Raw genomic sequence first — 19,503 nt, 5'->3', positions numbered from 1 at the left:
AGCAGCACCAACACCTACCCACGCAAACACACACAGGAAGAGAAATTGTAGTTTGAGAGTAAGTGTCTGTGTGCTTCACTGTGTAAGATGATAAAAAGGCACAATTTTCAATTAAAAGGGACATTTTGGTGGAGCTGGCAGGTGTGGGACACATTAACAAGCAAATTAGGCCATTGTCCTTTGTCTACACTAGGTCATCTATTTCAGTCCAGGTTGAGTCTCCTCATGGGTGTAGGTGTGCTCATTTCTTTTCTGTTTCTTGCTGTCACTGTTCCTCTCTCATATTCTGTATTTCTCTCAATTGGTTAATTAACTAAGAGGATTCAACCTGCTGCTGCAGTCTTAAGCACAGACCAAAGGTCCATGTAAACACTTGTGACTGACTGTACACCCACTTATTGATACGAGAGATTATAACAGTGCAGGCAACTCAAGCAATGGCCAGGTCAGGGCCTGGAGCACCCGGAGTGATGCCTGACAGTGGTCGATATCATGACAGAATGGTACAGCTTTCGACGTTGTAACAACAATACTAGGAAATTCCTTGCATAGCGGCCCCTAATAACTACTGTGGTCTAGGATGCCTGATTTTTGTTCATCAATGACAGTTATTTATTTACGTATATTAGGGCAGTGGGCTCTATCCTGGTACCCCAAGAGTGTGCAGAAAACATGTGTAGGTTGCTCTATAAACGGAGTGGCCAATCTATAGCTATGGGCCATTTTTGTCCACAACGATATAATTCTGAAAGTAAACCAAACCTCTGTGGATTTTTTAGCAGCCCAAAGTAAGTGTTCCACCCATCCATTTTCCAAACCGCTTAACCTCACAAGGGTCGCAGGAGTGCTGGAGCCTTTCCCAGCTAACTTCAGGCTAAAGGGGGACTAGACTCTGAACTGGTTCCCAGTCAGTCACAGGACACATATACTGTACACTTATCTGAACAAAAGAAGTCCAAAAAAACCTTTAGAAATAAATCCGACAATTAAATCCGAAATAATTTCATGTAAAACCAGTTTATATATATATAAAGTCAATGTAATAACGTTGTTTCTCTGTTACATTTAAAAAACAATACCTGAACTTTGTAGACTTTAAAGGGTATCTGTGAGAGTTCAAGAAAAAAATATAATAATTAATTATTGTAATGAATTACATATTGCTGATGGGAAACTGTCATTGCAGACTTGTATCGTAACCAGTTCTGCTATGCAAACAAACCTGGCAATTCATCTTATGCATTTACAACATTCATAGGACAATTTCATCAACCTTCCTCACCCTCTCTAAGGATATCAAATGGGTCAATTATAAAACGCAAGAAGACAGAAACCTTACCTTTGTCACAGTCATGCAGAATCAGTGAGTGAGCTGCAGGCCAGTGTCCCGTCCAAACAGAGATCAATGCTGTGGGAGTGGCAGAGTGATGAAGAGGAGAGTGGGGCAGCTCTGGTTGCTAGGTATGAAGAGAGAGAGAGAGAGAGAGAGAGAGAGAGAGAGAGAGAGAGAGAGAGAGAGAGGGAGGAGGGGACAGACAGGTTAGTATGTCTAGCCCACTAAGTACCTAGAGGCAGATTGCTGCTGCAGTGAAGACACGGCTGGCACGCTGAATGCAGTCGTTTAACGATAGAGGGAAAGGTCCCCCGCACTCCGCAGGACACACCCCTTCCTCTTGCCCCACCACATGCACGCAAGGAAACAACAGACGCATTGGGATGCTGCACACAAAATCTGGCTACCCTGTTATCTAAGTCAGTATCTCAGTATGATTAGTGTTGGCGTAATACAGTTTAATGACGAGTAGCCAGGCCAAGCTATGCAAGAGGAGTGACTCTGCATCGTCCAGAAGAAGCGGAATGTTGCACAGTGCGTGTGCGTGCTCGCGCGCGTGTGTGTGTGTCGCACATTTTGCTACCCAGCCTGCTGCACACTGATGTGTGTAATGCACGGCTGACAGAATTTACACATTTTGTGGAGAGGCTCCAGCACTCCCGCGACCCTTGTGAGGATAAGTGGCTTGGAAAATGGATGGATGTTTCTAAAATGAGCACCTGGATGTTATCTACACAAAATTGTGAATTATTCTGCGTCCAATAAGAGTTCGAGGTTGTGTCCTCATTTCTGCTTCCATCGGATTGGACGAGGAAACAATACAGTGATCTATAGGGTGTTGATTTTACAAATCCCAAGTTTGCATTATGCTCTTTATTGCTGTAAGATGTGTCCAGTTTGTACCTCACCTCTCACACCAAGTTAGCCGGGATAGGTTACAATTAGTACAGCATGCAATGCTACTTTAAACCATAAATGTCATATGCAACAATTATATTGTTAATCATCTTCGACTACAAAATGTATTTGCTTACATTGCATTATTTTAGCAGAAACTGATTCAATTAAAAGACATCTATAGACCAAACTTGTTGTACGGTCTGTATTTGCAATACTGACATGCATAGGCCTAAATAAAGAAATATTTTCAGAGTGAATGCAAGTAAAACAAGCAATAAACAAAACAAACAAACAAACAAGCAAGCATTATTACTTACTGAAACTTTGAACTTGCCTTCATACAAAACGTATCTCGTTAAGTTTCCTATCTTACTTTTAAAATTGTTGGTGTTTTAAACAGTTTTGTGGTTAGCACATAAAAACTGTCATGTTTCTTTGGTGAGGACATGTCGCTGCACAAAGGCAGCCTCTGGCCCATCTCCCAGAGTCACATTTATCATACTAATCTGTTTGCATAGAGTGAAGATAGAGACAGGCCAAAATTCCAACTATGTCTCCGTGGTTGATTTTTTTTTTTTTTCTGCAGTAAGACTCTTTTCTCATGCTTATTTATAAGCGAAAACAACACTGACATGGTTTTTGGGATTTTCAGATGTGCATTAGATGCTTGTTTATATTTGTATATTCTTTTTTTACTTAGTGTAGCTCAATTGTGACACACATTGCCATTCCCCTCTTTCTGTTTTGAGGCACAATTCATAGCATTTCCTGTGTGCAACAATAATATTTCCGAAGAGGGACAGTCTTTGAAATGTTATTCATAAAATTTTGGGAATCAAATGACTTAGTTTATTGAAAAAAAGGCCTGAGATTTACTTCACTTTTGCATAATAAGTATTCAGTCCAAGAGTTCAATCCATTTCCTAAAGTGCTACGCATGTCATCACCATTCAGTGACAACATCACAACGTGGTCAAGTCAGCAATCGAAGTCATTAACTTCTGGGTGAATGTCAGTAATCCAGTAAATCTGTTTTATATTACGGCCATAACGTTCACATTTTAATACACGAAGGCTGTTTCTCATAAGGAATAATTAGAAATAATTTTGCTGCTCTCTTGTGGTAAAGCTGCGTTATTACCTACCATTTGTACTACCGTATATTAAAGAAAAAAACGACCATCCACCAGGAATAATAAAAAAAGTCATTAAATAAATAAAAATACGTGTCATTACACAGCTTACACAAACTCTGTCCCATAGCCACTACCCTAGCAGTGTTCATAAAATTGCCAACTAGAAAATTGATCCTCTGACACTAGAGCATATATTAAACTTAAAAATAAAATAATAATCATATTGAACTTCCCTTTTCAAGTGAATGAACGTCATTTAAGTAAGTGCTCACATTAGGTATCATTGTTTCTGTCGGTGTCTTTGCATTTTTGGAAACTTTTACACAAAACTCATTGAATTTAAAAAAACGACTCTGTGGTGTTTACATAATTCACCCGCGGGACCTCGAGTTGGGGTGCGGGGTTCCACACGGACTGTTTTTGTTGTTGCGCTTCCGGAGCAAAAGGTTAACAGAGTTCCCGCCGTTATGCGAGTAGTTTGGTGATGTCGAACAATAAAGCAAGTTCTGTTTCTGTGTCCGACACTCCGCCTCCGACTCCTTTTCTCCGGCGCTACACTGGTGACCCCGACGTCAGTCCCGGCGTTTTCGAGACTGAAACGAACATGGCAACCGCCATCCTCAAATTGCCGGAGTTTTGGGAGACGTCCGCGGCAGCGTGGTTCGCACAGACGGAGGCTCAGTTCGCCCTCCGCGGGATCTCAGATGATTCCACGCGTTACTACCACGTTGTCTCAGCACTCGGGAGCTCAACGGCGGCCAGAGCAGTGAACTTCATCACCTCTCCCCCGGCCCGAGATAAGTATGCTGGGATCAAGGCTCACCTTCTCAAGGTTTTTGAACTTTCACGGCCGGAACGTGCCCGACGTCTGTTGGCTATTAATGGACTGGGGGACAGCAAACCTTCCGAACTCATGGAAATGATGCTAAACCTGCTGGGCACGGAAGAGCCCAATTTCATTTTCATGGAACTGTTTCTCAGGCAAATGCCACCGCATGTTCAGACGGCGCTCGCGAACAGTACTATCACTGAGCCCCGGGCCCTGGCCGAGGAGGCCGACCGTTTCTTCCTGGCAACCCAGCGCTTCTCCCCTGAGACGCTGGCCGCGACGCGCCCCTTGCAACTACGACGCGTCGGGAAACGCCAAAGCCCACGCTTCGCAGCGGCCGTGAGCGTGGGCGCGAAGAGCCGGCTGCTGTTCGTCAAGGACAACGTTTCCGGGCGCAAATTCCTTTGTGACACCGGCGCCCAGAGGAGCGTCCTGACGGCCACTGCGGAGGACGCCGCTGGCGGGACTCATGGGCCACCCCTACTGTCCGCTAATGGCTCCCCTATCCGCTCTTATGGCATGAGGACTGTGGACTTGTGTTTCGGGAGTCAGCGCTTCACATGGGACTTTGTCACTGCGGATGTCTCATTCCCTCTCCTCGGCGCTGATTTTTTTTGTGCCCACGGGCTGCTGGTGGATGTTAAGAGGGGCCGTCTGGTGGATGCACTGACTTTTTCCACGGTCGCCTGCGTCCGCAATGAGGCGACTTATGGTGGTCTCTCCAGTTCGCTATCGGACGGCACCAAGTACCAACTCCTCCTTGGTGAGTTCCCTGCCTTGACACGGCCCACTTTCTCCTCTGCCACGACTAAACATGGGGTCGAGCACCACATTGAGACCAAGGACCCCCCGATCCACGCGAGGGCCCGACGGCTTGATCCCGAGAAGCTAGCAGTCGCTAAGTCCGAGTTTGCCAACATGGAGCGTCTGGGCATCGTCCGCCGCTCGGATAGCCCGTGGGCCTCGCCACTACACATTGTCCCTAAACCGAGTGGTGGGTGGCGACCGTGTGGTGACTACCGCCGCCTTAACGACGCCACTACGCCCGACCGCTACCCTGTTCCACACATTCAGGACTTCTCAGCCCACCTGGCAGGCAAAATCTTGTTCTCCAAGGTCGACCTGGTGCGCGGGTATCACCAGGTTCCCGTGCACCCCTCAGACGTTCCCAAGACAGCTGTAATCACTCCGTTTGGACTGTTCGAGTTTCTGAGGATGCCGTTTGGTCTTAAAAACGCGGCACAATCTTTCCAGCGTTTAATGGATTCTGTGCTCAGGGACTTGCCATTTGTGTTCGTCTATTTGGATGACATCCTCGTCGCCAGCTCCTCGGAGGATGAACATCTGATGCACCTCCGCGACCTCTTCGCAAGACTTGAGCAGCATGGCCTGATCATCAACCCGGCAAAGTGTGTTTTCGGGGTGCCCTCTATCCAGTTCCTCGGGCACCTCATAGACAAGAACGGCGCCGCCCCCCTTCCGGCAAAGGTGGAGGCCGTCTCCGCTTTTCCCCGACCTCGCTCGGCTCGGGGCCTCCGGGAGTTCCTGGGGATGGTGACTTTCTACCACCGGTTCATCCGCCGGGCGGCCCACATCATGCGCCCGCTCTATGAGGCTCTTAAAGACAAGGCCCCCAACCGGGACGTTGAATGGACGGCCGAGAGGATGGAAGCCTTCGAGGCTACGAAGGCCGCACTGAGTCGTGCCGCTATGCTGGCTCACCCGACCCACGGGGCCCCTGTCGCTCTCACTACCGATGCATCGGACTACGCTGTTGGAGCCGTATTCGAACAGTGGGTCGGCGGCGCCTGGCAACCGCTTGCCTTTTTCAGCCGTCAGCTGGTCCCCAGGGAGCGCAAATACAGCACGTTCGATAGAGAGCTCCTCGGCCTCTGGCTGGCGATCCGCCACTTCCGCTCCCTATTGGAAGGCCGTGAGTTCACGGCATATGTGGACCATAAACCCCTCACTTTCGCCATGTCCAAGGTGGCCGAGCCGTGGTCCGCCCGCCAGCAACGCCAACTGTCGTTCATCTCTGAGTACACTACGGACATCCAACACATCGCCGGCAAATCCAATGTGGTCGCGGACTGCCTCTCCAGGGCGATCGTCGGCACTGTGCATCTGGGTCTCGACTACTCCCGCATGAGCGCAGACCAGGCCTCGGACCACGGGGTGCAGGCCCTCAAGACTTCTGACACGGGTTTGCGCCTGGAGGAAGTCGCGGTTGGTGACTCGGGCGTCAGGTTGCTGTGCGACCTCTCGGCTGACCAGCCTCGGCCGCTGGTCCCTGCAAACTGGCGAAGAGCTGTTTTCGAGGCGGTCCACAACCTCTCCCACCCCGGAAGGAAACCGTCCGTGAGGCTGGTGGCCCAGAAGTTCGTGTGGCGCGGTCTCAAGAAAGATGTGCAGGCCTGGGTCGACTCGTGCGTGGCCTGTCAGCGGGCTAAGGTGCATCGCCACACAAAAGCCCCCTTGGGAGCCCTTTGCTGTCCCCGAGAGGAGGTTTGACCACGTCAATGTCGACTTGGTAGGTCCACTTCCTCCCTCGCACGGATTCACCTACTTGCTCACCATGGTGGACAGGACGACCCGCTGGGCCGAAGCCGTTCCCCTCTCCTCGACAACGTCGTCAGACGTGGCCCGGGCGTTCATCGGCACGTGGGTTGCACGCTTCGGGACACCGTGCGACCTTTCTTCAGATCGTGGCCCTCAGTTTACCTCTGAACTCTGGAACGCAGTCGCTGAGAGTTTGGGGGTCAAGCTGCACCGCACTACCGCCTATCACCCCCAGGCGAACGGTCTTTGCGAGCGGTTCCACCGCTCCATGAAAGCAGCCCTGCGTGCCGGCTTGACGGACGGCAACTGGTTGGATAAGCTCCCGTGGGTCATGCTCGGCCTCAGGTGCGCCCCCAAGGAGGACCTGTTGTCCTCATCCGCCGAACTTGTCTATGGCCAGCCACTGCGGGTCCCCGGCGAATTCATCCCGGACGCCACAGCGCCCTGGTCCGCAGCCAGGCAACGGTCCTCCCTGCTGGAGGCCACAAAAGGGTTTGCGCCGGTTCCCACGTCGCAACATGGCACCCCAGCTGCCCGGCTGCCCCGTCACCTGCGCTCTGCGGATTTTGTGTTTGTTCGTCATGACGCCCACCGTGGACCTCTCCGCCCCCCATACGACGGGCCGTTCAGGGTCCTGGAGCATGGGGATAAGAGCCTGCTCGTGGACATTGGCGGCAGACCCGAGACTGTTTCCGTGGACAGGGTCAAACCCGCGCACCTGGACATTGCCCAGCCTTTGGGGTTGGCCCTCCCCCCGCGCCGGGGTCGTCCCCCTTTGCCCTGTGCCCCTGCGCCCGCCGGGGTACCCTTGACCCCGCCTGAGCCCTTGTCCCGTGACTCAATGGACAGTGCGGCCCCGCCCCCATCGGCCCCTACAGTGCACACTCGCCGGGGTCGGGTCATCATCCCTCCACGGCACAAGGATTTTGACTATGGGTGAATTCTGGGGGGGCTTGTGTGGTGTTTACATAATTCACCCGCGGGACCTCGAGTTGGGGTGCGGGGTTCCACACGGACTGTTTTTGTTGTTGCGCTTCCGGAGCAAAAGGTTAACAGAGTTCCCGCCGTTATGCGAGTAGTTTGGTGATGTCGAACAATAAAGCAAGTTCTGTTTCTGTGTCCGACACTCCGCCTCCGACTCCTTTTCTCCGGCGCTACAACTCCAACTAGAATGAATGAAGTGTATACTTTAAATTTTGAGTACGTTGTCCCATTTTGGGTAAAGATCATGATTTTTATCAAATTTGGTCAGGGTTGTTGGTCTCCTGTGATACAATCATTATATCATCTCTGCCGGTCGCAGCTCTGGCGGTGCAGGTCCCCTGCTCACTTGCGCCTCATCAGGGATAATTAACCCCAGTATATACCGGACCCAGTGGACGGTTTGGCTTTGCCAGATCGTTGCCATCCATGCCTCGTTCCCACACTTCCTCGTTCCTGATCCTGAACCCCTGAGTACCGACCTCCGCCTGTCTTCCGACCAACCCCGTAAGCTTGACCCTCTTGATACTGCTGCTCACTCTGACTGACTCTCCGGTTTACGACCTTAGAACAAATAAAGATCTCCCTTTAACTGGCTCCCTGTCTACATGTGCATTTGGGTCCGCCCTAGCGTTCTGGTTATGACACACTCGGGATGAATCTCTGCCTCATTGACCAGAAACAAGTCCTATACATTGGAGTAGGCTTCCAAGTGGTCTGTTTCTAGTCAGGTGGCTACGGTCCACTTGTCACCGAAGTGTAAGAATTGGCAAATATCCTTCAATCTATCATGGCCTTGTACATGGAGTTATAAAGAGATCCCACAGAGAGCTTGCAGTTTGATACAACCCACTTCGTCAATCCAGTGAAGCCCATGAGTCCATTACTGCTCACATTTTTCAACTATTTTCCTCTAATTGCAGCTATACTTTGTCCTGACACATTTGTGCATGTCACCACCTATTATACTATTAATATTAAACAGTCTGCATGCATCTATTGGTGAGTCGGTAGTAAACCAGGGTGGTGTACAGTAAGAGCCCTTGCGTTTTATTGGGTTGGAGGCAACTGGAGGAACTTTCCTCTTCCGCTTTTGAAAACTCATATTGTTCATCATGGGGGGAGGATTAATTTCTGTGTTTCAATGCAGCCCTCTGGAGGGCGGAAGCCAGTGCAAACTGTAGGCTGGTCCCAGGCCCAAATAAATGCAGTGGATGTGTCAGGTTAGGCAACCAAGTCGAAACTTTGCCAAACAACTTTGATCATTCAAATAATTCCATGCCGGATTGGTCATGGTCCGCGTTCACAGCATCCACCGCCAGCGCCATTAACTAGAAAGAGAAGAGGAAAGCACAGAGCCTAGAACTGAAAGTCGGGACTTTGAATGTGGTGGATATGACAGGAGAAGACAGAGAGGTTAAATTGAAATCCTGGAAGGAGCTAGACGAAGTATAGTATATTCTGAGCATCGGGATTTGTAATGGACATCTTGTTGAAGGAAACAGGGGTGATGAAGACATGATGGGTATAGTACTGCATCCAGGAAAGGAACTAGGATGGACAGATGGTGGTAAAATGTGTTGTATACATATTTTTCATTATAGTCTTGTGTTCGTTTTGTTGTGACAATTCTCAGAACAGCAGCACCCAAATGGCAGGAATACCATTTATCTACAACAAGTACAAAAAAAAGCATTAGCTTAACTGTACCCATTTCTTGATAATCTATGCCACACAAATTACAGCAGCATGAATCAATAACTTCAATATTAGTGTTAAAGCAGCAACTTAGTGCAGAATTGACATGACAACACAGGACAGTAACTACCTAAATGCAACAACTTACTTACTTATTTACTTACTTATGTGATGTCAGGCATGGAGCGCGTGAAACCGGTTTACAGTCGGGACTACAATGAATTTGAAAGTTCTCAATGTTCATTGTAAATATTAAGATAAGCATTGTAAATCTTTTACCGAGACAGTCCTTAACCTCCATGACCGATTCATGAACGAGCACGTCGGGATGACCCACCATGCATTGCGCACTTAAAATGCCAGTAAAACTATATTACTGTATTTATGTGTAAATAAAAGAAAAATACTTTTTTACAAAGGAAAATCAAAATACTGTGGTGATAGTGAAATTATGCATTACTTTACACGTTTTAAGGTATTGCGCCATCACTGTGTATTGTCGCTTCAACAATTGACTCCCACTTCCTGTTTATACGATACAGTAGTTATAGCTGCTAGTTATGAGGATTGTTAAATGTTTACGGATGTTAATCCAATGAATTTTTCAATCCTCAGCATACAATCATGCTTTGATACGAAATGTGATAAAACTGTCAGTAACTGCATTCTGCTGTGTCTGTTGGGGAAATTAATGCATCACTTTACATATTTTCTAAAGTAGCAGAATCATTACTGAATGAATGTAGCCATGATTTTGGTATGATTCGGGCAATTCTGTACCAGTCTTTTGACATGTGAGATTAAATTGCTCAACGGGCCGGATGTGGCCTGCAGGCAATAGTTTGCCCACCCTTGAGTTAGAAATATGACGGCATTCACTGGAAATGAGAACAATGAAGATTAGCTGAAGTAAAAGAGAATATATGTGGGTGAGAGGGACAGAGGGGGAAGAGTGAGGTTCCAGGGAGAAGACATAGCAAGGGTGGACGACTTCAAATACTTGGGGTCAACAATCCAGAACAATGGTGAGAGAGGTTACTAAGTGAAGGAACTGTCATGATCCTGCCGCTCCAGCCCGGGCTGTGAGGGTGCCCGCACGGTTGCGCTGATTGGGAGGCGCACATCTGCGCCAGATGCGGGCTGATTATCCTGTGTATTTATATGACCCCGATGACGACTCGTCCGCGCCAGATCGTTGAGGTTCATGTCCCGTTCCAGCACACTCGTATCCCTGATCGCCTACCCGTGTGTACCGACCTTCGCCTGTTCTCCGACCAACCCTGTAAGCCTGACTCCTTTGAGACTTCTGCCTGCCTTGATCGATCTCCCGTGTACCGACTCCTGGCTGCCCGCTCACCTGCTCTCTTCGCCCGACATTCCAACTACCGCTGCTGCACCTGACTGCCTGCCCGATCCCCGACCACGGAATAACAAACGTTTCTCCCCGAACTACCTTGCATCTTCCGAGCATTGCATTTGGGTCCTACTCCCGTTCCGATGGGTCGTGGCAGAAACGGGTCCAAGCAGGTTAGATTGGATGGAGGAAGGTGGAAGGTGATTAAAGAGTCTCTGCTGGGGCAAAGTTCATACAGAATAACAGTGGTGGGGTCAAGCATGATGTACGGATTTGAGAAAGTAAATAGAAATTAGGAAGCAGAGCTGGATGTGGCCGAAATAAAAATGTTGAGGTTCTCGCTAGGAGTGAGCAGGTTGGATAGGATTAGAAATGACCTCATTAGAGGGACAGCCAAAGTTGGATGTTTTGGAGACAAGGTTAGAGAGAGCAGACTTCGATGGCTTGGACATGTTCAGAGGCGAGAGAGTGAGCATATTGGTAGAAGGATGCTGAGGATGGAGCTGCCAGGTAAAGGAGCGAGAGGAAGTCCAAAGAGAAGATTGATGGATGTTGTGAGGTAAGACATGAGGGCACTTGGTGTTAGAGAGGAAGAGGCAGGAGAGAGGTGTGGATCAGAATCAGGACCCCCTCCAAATATGAAAAAAACTCAGATGTGAATCATATACCTGCCAGTGTCAAGCATCAGCCCTCAATGAATGGCTGATAACGCTTGGAAAAACTTCAATTTGTAACATACTTTACTTGTAGACTGTACATATTGTGTACATATTCCCAAGCAGTGTGCTGTGAGAGCTCTTCTAGTGTGGCATGGGAAATGATTAAATTTCACATAATTGGTCAAAATTTTCACTTGGCTCTATAAAGGTTGGGAATCCGCAAAAAGATTCCGAAGCAAATTAGTATGTCCCAATATGGTGAGCAACATTTTCCATGGAATTGAGTGACCGAAAGTTGTTTTTAAAAAAAATGTGGCCAATTTTGAAATCTTACCACACCACAAAATTTCAACATAATCCAAATAAAACGGTGACCTGTCTTCCACAAACATTAAATTTCTCCTGTGACTATGAAACAAAGCTTCCCCCGATGGGATACAAATGTGGTGCCAAAGTACACACACATTAAAAGATATAACTTGCCAAGATAAAAAAAAAAGAAAGATCTGAAAGAGTCTGAAATTCTTCAGTCTAAAACATGATGAAAGTTTTTCTCCTCAAGCTATTTGAAATATGCTTTTGGTTCACTGTGTTTGTACCCTTAAAGACACCTACAGAAACAGTTATTGTTTATCATATTCCAAATGGCTGTGTTTGTGTTTTCCAGGGATGGAGTGATAAAAATAATTCTACATAGCAAAACAACAACGACGTGCTCAGATTTGAATGCACAAACACAACTTTTAAAAGCCTCATGCATGTTCCACCAAGACCACCAGAGGGGCCACTTTCATGGCTGGAATAATGAACAGCGTTGGCTTTGGACCCCCCCCCCCCCCGCCCCCTCATCTCTTACTCTTCTTCCACTCCTAAATCCCTGAAGTGTTCCTTCACCACCGCCCCCACTATTTCCCCTTCAGAGAAACTGTTGCTCAATTGGAACATTTAATGTACAGCTGCTCAAATTTCATCTTCTGGAGCTGATGGCACTGAGTTCCAGTCAGCCACAGTCTGCACACAAAAACACTTCCTCTTGCCTCAGCAAAATGAAGAAAAAGAGGGGAGTGGAGGGAAGGGGGACTGCGTAAGGACTGTGAACAAAAAAAAAAAAAAAACAGCTCGAGGAAACTATGTGACATACAGTAGGTTGTCAGAAGTAGGAAGTATAAAAGACAGCGGGTACGAGTGGCACTGCTATGAAGGTCATTTTCATCTCAGAGGTTGTTAACAGATCCCTTGACCCTTCCATCATTTCAGGATTTATTGTAATGCTGAACTCTCACAATCTGTTCCAGTAATTTTCCACGGCTTCCTGATATATACAAGCCTCCTCTCTTAACTTTTCCTTTCCCAGAGCCTTTTGTTTTTTCACCTGGCGATCATTTATGCTGATTTGTCGTCAAATCGAGGGAAAAAGCTCAGATGCCTCACCACCCTCACGAGGTCCTGAATTATTGAGACGACACCCATGTCGCGATTAAACATTGGACTTTTAAATCTTATAGCTACAGCCCTTGAATTAGGTGGGAGATAAACTTGTGTTGTGGGTCTCCTCTTTGGAGTTAGGCTCAAATCAATTACCAAACACAGAATGTCAATGCGTTCTTTACATGTTTTCATATCTTGCACAAAATGTTTTCACACAGAAACACACACACACACACACACACACACACATACTGATTACTTTGTGCTGGTGACCATTCTAGGGTGTACCCGTCCCTGCTTTTTCTGGAATTGGCTCCAGCTCATCTGCGACACCCAACGGCACTGAGCTCCATCGAAATTGGACCAACGGATGGATGATTATTTGACTTTGTCGAATTTGTGGTAACTAAGTTCTGTCAAAGTCAAAATAAGTTTTCCTAATCAATATATCATATGTACGTTTAAATCATGATTTTATTAGCTCTGGCCCCCTACCAATGTCTTTCTCTTTAAATATTTCAGTGGATTTTTTTTCACAATGTATTAAAATCCTACTCTTGTTTTTTTTTTGTGTATCATTTTTTTAAAATGTAACAAACCTCACCGTTTTGATTTTGATGTTACATTTGCTGAAAACCACAAGTTAAATTATGTGCCCACTCCTTTCTGTTTGAACAACACAGAATGTATAACAACTTTCACTTAGTGTTTCTCATTTTTATGTAATAGCAGGAAGTTGTTTTGGCCCTCTGTTGAAATGATAGTGTCACAAAAACAGCCCTGCTGTGTATGCTGTTGTGTGGTCTTTTTTCCCCGGAGTGGCGAGAAAAGACAGACTAGCTTCTGGTTCGGCACTAAATCCAAAACTCTTTCTTCAATTAGTGAAGCTCCTGCCGTTGCTTACACAACTTGTTGGCAAGTCTGACTTTTGTCGCTGTCTCGCTCAACACTAACAGACGTGGGATTATCAAAAAGACGATGGAATGCTCTTGAACCTTGAAAGTACCTCCTTAAAAAGGTACCCATCATATAAGAATGGTCTTTATATGCACGACAGCATGCCATGATGGTAAAGAACCAATGGGTGTTTTATTTCACATTTATTTTTGTTTTTCTTTTTGACCTCACTATTTGCTCTCTTGGCTCATCGGAATCAGACAAACAATCTGAATCTCAATTTCTTGGGTTTGATGATATTGCTACTTCCCATTATGAGGTTGCCTAGTAATCAAAGTGCATGAGAGCACATGATTACTGCCAGCCGCCTAAAAGCAGTGGCATACTGTATTTCCACCACATGGAACAAATGATACCAGAATGGTGGAAGCAGTTCAGAATTGTCTGGGTGGACTTTGTATGTTCTCACTGCCCCCTGAAAATATTTTCTCCTACATTTCCACATTAGCATGTATTTTAGGTTTGTTCAAAACTCTAACTAGTCCATACTCTCTCTCTCTCTCTCTCTCTCTCCTCTCTCTCTCTCTCTCTCTCTCTCTCTCTCTCTCTCTCTCTATCTATCTATCTATCGAGCAACAAAACATTTTTAACGTTTCAAGACGGTCTGAATCCTACATGCACAACAGAGTGCTTTCCACGGGCCAGTTTCTGCCTCTCCATACAGTGAAGAAAATAAGTATTTGAACACCCTGCTATATTGCAAGTTCTCCCACTTAGAAACCATGGAGGGGTCTGAAATTTTCATCGCAGGCGCATGTCCACTGTGAGAGAGATAATCTAAAAAGAAGAATCCAGAAATCACAATGTATAATTTTTTAATGATTTATTTGTGTGATACAGCTGCAAATAAGTATTTGAACACCTGTCTATCAGCTAGAATTCTGATCCTCAAAGACCTGTTACTCCGCCTTTAAAAGTCCACCTCCACCCCACTCCTGAATCAGATGCACCTGTGTGAGGTCGTTAGCTGGATAAAGACAAATGTCCACCCCAGACAATCATTAAGACTCAAACTTTTAACATGGGCAGGACCAAAGAGCTGTCCAAAGACACCAGGGAGAAAATTGTACAACTCCACATGGCTGGAAAGGGCTACAGAGAAATTGCCAAGCAGCTTGGGGAAAAAAGGTCAATTTTTGGACCAATCATCAGAAAATGGAAGAAGCTAAACATGACGGTCAGTCTTAATCGGAGTGGAGCCCATGCAAGATATCAACTTGTGGGGTCTCAATGATCCTTAGAAAGGTGACGAATCAGCCCAGGACCACACGACAGGACTTGCTCACTGACCTGAAAAGAGCTGGGACCACCGTTTCCAAGGTGACTGTTGGTAAGACACTAAGACATCATGGTTTGAAATCATGCATGGCACGGAAGGTTCCTCTGCTTAGACCAGCACATGTCAAGGCCCGTCTTAAGTTTGCTAATGACCATTTGGATGATACAGAGGAGTCATGCGAGAAGGTTTCGTGGTCAGAGGAGACCAAAATGAAATTTTTTGATCATAATTCCACTAACCGTGTTTGGAGGATGAGAGTTTTTCTGCACATGGGACAGGACGACTGCACTGTATTAAGGAGAGGATGGCCATGGCCATGTATTGTGAAAAGTTTGGGGAACAACCTCTTTCCCCCAGTCAGAGAATTGAAGATGGGCAGTTGCGGGGTCTTTCAACATGACAATGACCCAAATCACACAGCCAGGAAAACCAAGGAGTGGCTCCGTAAGGAGCATATCAAGGTTCTGGCGTGGCCTAGCTAGTCTCCAGACCTAAACCAAATAGAAAATCTTTGGTGGGAGCCAAAACTCAGTGTTTCTCAGCAGCAGCCCAGAAACATGTCTGATAAAGAGAAGATCTGTGTGGAGGAGTGGGCCAAAATCCCTCCTGCAGTGTGTGCAAACCTACAGGAAACGTTTGACCTCTGTAATTGCAAACAAAGGCTACTGTACCAAATATTAACATTAGTTTTCTCAGGTGTTCAAATACTTATTTGCAGCTGTATCACACAAACAAATCATCATCATACATTGTGATTTCTGGATTTTTCTTTTTAGATTATCTCTCTCACAGTGGACATGCACCTATGATGAAAATTTCAGACCAGGGTGTTCAAATACTTATTTTCTTCACTGTATTTGATGAACAGGGGTTCACAGATTTCCAGTTATTGGAAAATGCCACTTGACTACTGGATGACTACTCAATTAAGTTGTTGGTGGGTTATGGGGCAGGGAGTGTTTGTGTTTCGCATTGTATCCATCCATCCATCCATCCATCCATCCATCCATCCATCCATCCATCCATCGATTATCACTGAACTGGTTCCCAGCCAATCACAGGGCACATAGAATCAAACACACTTTCGCACTCACAATCACACATGAGGGCAATTTGGAGTCTCCAATGAATGCATGTTTTTGGGATGTGGGAGGAAACTGGAGTGCCCAGAGAAAACCCATGTAGGCACGGGGAGAACATGCAAACTTCACACAGGTGGGGCTGGGATTGAACCCAGGTCCTCAGAACTGTAAGGCCAAATTTTTTACAGCTGATCCACCGTGGCGGCATTATGTCTGTACCCCACAAAAATTATTTCGTTGTCGTGGCCACTCACTTGTGTCCACACTCTGGGCTCTGCTTCCCCTGATGGAAGCCAGGCAGAAAAGGAGAGAGTCAAAACAAAGTCTGGCCCACTCTAACAAAAGTCAAGCTTGAAAATGGGCCAGCAGTATATGGAGTGGGATAATGGCTAGTGCATGGCCTGGGACAAGTCTGCCCCAAAAACAAGCCAGTTTTAACATGGCAATTCAGATGACGTATACATTATTACTATTATCCGAGATCCTTGTGGAGTTTTGAAAAACAGCATGTGGGAGGAAACGGGTGCGCCTGGAGAAAACTCAGGCAGGAATGGGGAGAACAAGCAAACTTGACACAAGAACGGCCTGGATTTGAACTCCAGTCCTCAGAACTCTGAGCCCAACACTGTAACCAGTTGCTGCACCGTGTCACTACATTCACACCTATGTGCAATCTAATCACAGGACTTCATAGCTTTGAGTGAATTTTCTTCTTTGAAAATAAAACAAAACAGCTGTCACTTTTGATCTGGGGTGATGAGCTTTAGAAATAAGAAATTGTTTACTTTGAAGTCCTCCTCAAGTAAGAAGTGATATAAAGGTTGATGGAGAATCTCACAAACTCACATTTCTGCTGCACAGAAGGGCGCTCCTAAAGTAATGTTATTGAACAGGATCTACAGCTGTCCCCAACAGCAGGGGGGGCATATTTATTTGCAACAGGCAAAGGGGAGACACTTAGGAGCCTGCTAATACCAAATCACGGTAGCAGTCGGGAACATTGAAAAAGCTGAAGTCTTAGTCGCTATTTCCAGCGAAAAATCTCATTCCTGGACACCAGCTGTTTGGCTCAGGAAACTGGGGCACCAGCCAGCTGTTTCAGCGGTTTTGGTGTCGGTACATGCACCATGTCCTTTTTTCCATAGACTTCTTTCTGATGTTCTTTTGCTGGAAGTCCAGCATGTCTGTGCTGAATGGTTCAGCCTTTCTCATGACAAGCCCAGGATATGTGATGAAAATTAATCCACTGTAATGCATTATTAGTTGAAGGGCTACTTGATTAAAAAAAAATTCTTAAAATACCCCATCCTCATGTTTGCTTGGTAGATAATGTCAATAAATCAAAGTACAACATAAAAAAAAGTTAAAAAGTGAAGTGCTGTACTGTAATCTGCAGAGTAGTATTTGACCGTGGAATATTTGGGGGCACATTGACGTTCAAGTTTTCCTGTCACATAACATTTTGTCCAATGTCCAACTGAATTCCAATGATTACGTTTTTCCTTTTGTGGTGCTAAAACATAAATAATCATTCGCTTCAATCATTTAGCGTAGCATTTGAGGGAAAACCTCTCCATGACAAAGTCTGCCACAGTCCCAAAAAAAAAGAAGAAAAAATAGTGAGAAAAACAGTACAGACAGTGGGTGAATGGATGGATGAAAGCTACCTCTTTTTTACCCCTTAACAATATCTTATTTGTTAGTCACTCAACCAACTGAGTACAGCTTCTGTTTGTTGGTCTCCTAGCATTTGAGCTCTGTGTTTTTACAACACACTGACATTTTCATTTTTCTCCCCTGGGGTGAATGGGGCCAAGATCATTGGTAATAAGAGGTCCCTGGCAGGTTCGTTTCACCCATTCCAGACCTACGTACGTCCCACAAATATCCATCTCCGATTACACATTCAAAATTTCAATGGCAATGTGTCATGTCTAATGTTATACGAACCTAAGTAAACCGTTTTCTCCATGTTGTCCCTTTCAAAGTATAACCAGAAATCCCGCAGCATTGATTAATATACTTTGCAGTTAATTTCAATGACAATTTTAAAGTACTATGCAAAAAGAGTGAATAGTGTTCTCGAATCGAATTATAGTGGGGCTTTGGACCGCCTGGGCTCAGCAGCACAGCCCCCCAAGTACCCATCATTGGTACTGTGATCAACTGTGAAAAGACTTGGATACGGAGAGAAAAATTGTCCAAAATTTCATGAAGCCATAAACAGCTACGGTCGCTACAGAATTTGTACATCTCTCAGCAACAAAGTGTTTACAAATACAAGCAGAAATAAACTTAGACTGATTCACATAATGCTTAAGCTTGGCTTGCTGAAGTTAAAACAACACTTGACATTGCCTCAAGGTTGGAATGCGGAGTGTTCTGCCAATCCGGTAATCAGTTGTACATTTCTGATAATTCTGTACGTTTACCATAAAATTATAATACCACGGTAGCAACGACTCAATAGCCAATGTTGGATTTCCACATATCCATTTCCCAAGGTGCTTATCCTCACTAGGATCACGGGAGTGCCAGAGCCTATCCCAGCTAACTTGGGGCAAAGGGCGGACTACACCCTGAACTATTTTATAAATCTGTGTTATAGAAGACTACTGAACCAAAATGTAAATATTGAAATTTCAAACGTGTACTGTACAAACATTATGTAGCATGAGTTTCCTACTGATTCTAAGTATTAAAGCTTACCTTGAACAAGTGTTCAGAACACTCAGAACAAGAGTGTGGTGGAATCCTCATTCTTCCATCTTTTCCTTGACAAATTTTCAGTCTTCTTAGCCTGATTCAAAATTGGTGCCAGTAAACACTGAATGGAGAATTTGTACCTTCTTCCTGTACCATTGCAGGCAAACACTGCATAGTAATTTTCCACTTTTTGACTCTGGCAAGTGAATATTTTTATTCAAACATTGAACAAGCACTGGAACCCAACAAGGCTCACCCAGAGGTGCGTGACTCATTTTAAACACATTACTCTACATAAAACTTTGAAAGGGTTTACTATGGAGTCCCGTTTGTAAAGCTGCTCACACTGAAAATAACAGCAAAATTTGTCACATTTAGCTTCTAACAGTGTTTTTAAAACTGTGCAAATTTTCGAGAGAAACGTTTTTTGCACACTTCGAAAAACATTTGTCATTTTTATTGTGAAATCCAAATGTAAAATGTTACAAAAGAATGCTAAATATATTTTTAAATTTTAAATATATATCTAAATATGAATCCCTATGGATCCTCTTGTTGTGATTCTGAAGTTTGCTAGCTAACACAACCAACGGCATCTGATT

At 45.6% G+C, this 19,503-nt stretch overlaps 1 protein-coding gene across 3 annotated transcripts in view; it reads right to left on the bottom strand.

Moving 5' to 3' along the window:
- coro2ba (coronin, actin binding protein, 2Ba) overlaps positions 1 to 19,503 on the bottom strand; it is a 64,129-nt gene that overhangs the window by 41,598 nt on the left and 3,028 nt on the right. Inside the window, exons 1-2 of one of the 3 annotated variants that reach the window (XM_061815368.1) lie at positions 2,551 to 2,639; positions 1,340 to 1,457 (exon numbers count right to left, since the gene is read on the bottom strand). In XM_061815368.1, coding sequence (XP_061671352.1) covers positions 1,340 to 1,354 — 15 coding nt within the window. In that variant the 5' untranslated portion in view covers positions 1,355 to 1,457; positions 2,551 to 2,639. Of the gene's footprint in view, positions 1 to 1,339; positions 1,458 to 1,565; positions 1,634 to 2,550; positions 2,640 to 19,503 lie in introns of those variants that run through there. The other 2 variants (XM_061815370.1, XM_061815369.1) reach the window with 2 other exon arrangements.

This window comes from Syngnathoides biaculeatus, chromosome 3 (genome assembly GCF_019802595.1).
Source record: "Syngnathoides biaculeatus isolate LvHL_M chromosome 3, ASM1980259v1, whole genome shotgun sequence".
NCBI classification, from domain to species: Eukaryota; Metazoa; Chordata; class Actinopteri; order Syngnathiformes; family Syngnathidae; genus Syngnathoides; species Syngnathoides biaculeatus.
The sequence above is the reverse complement of the archived record's forward strand: the minus strand, read 5'-3'. Positions and strand labels throughout refer to the sequence as shown.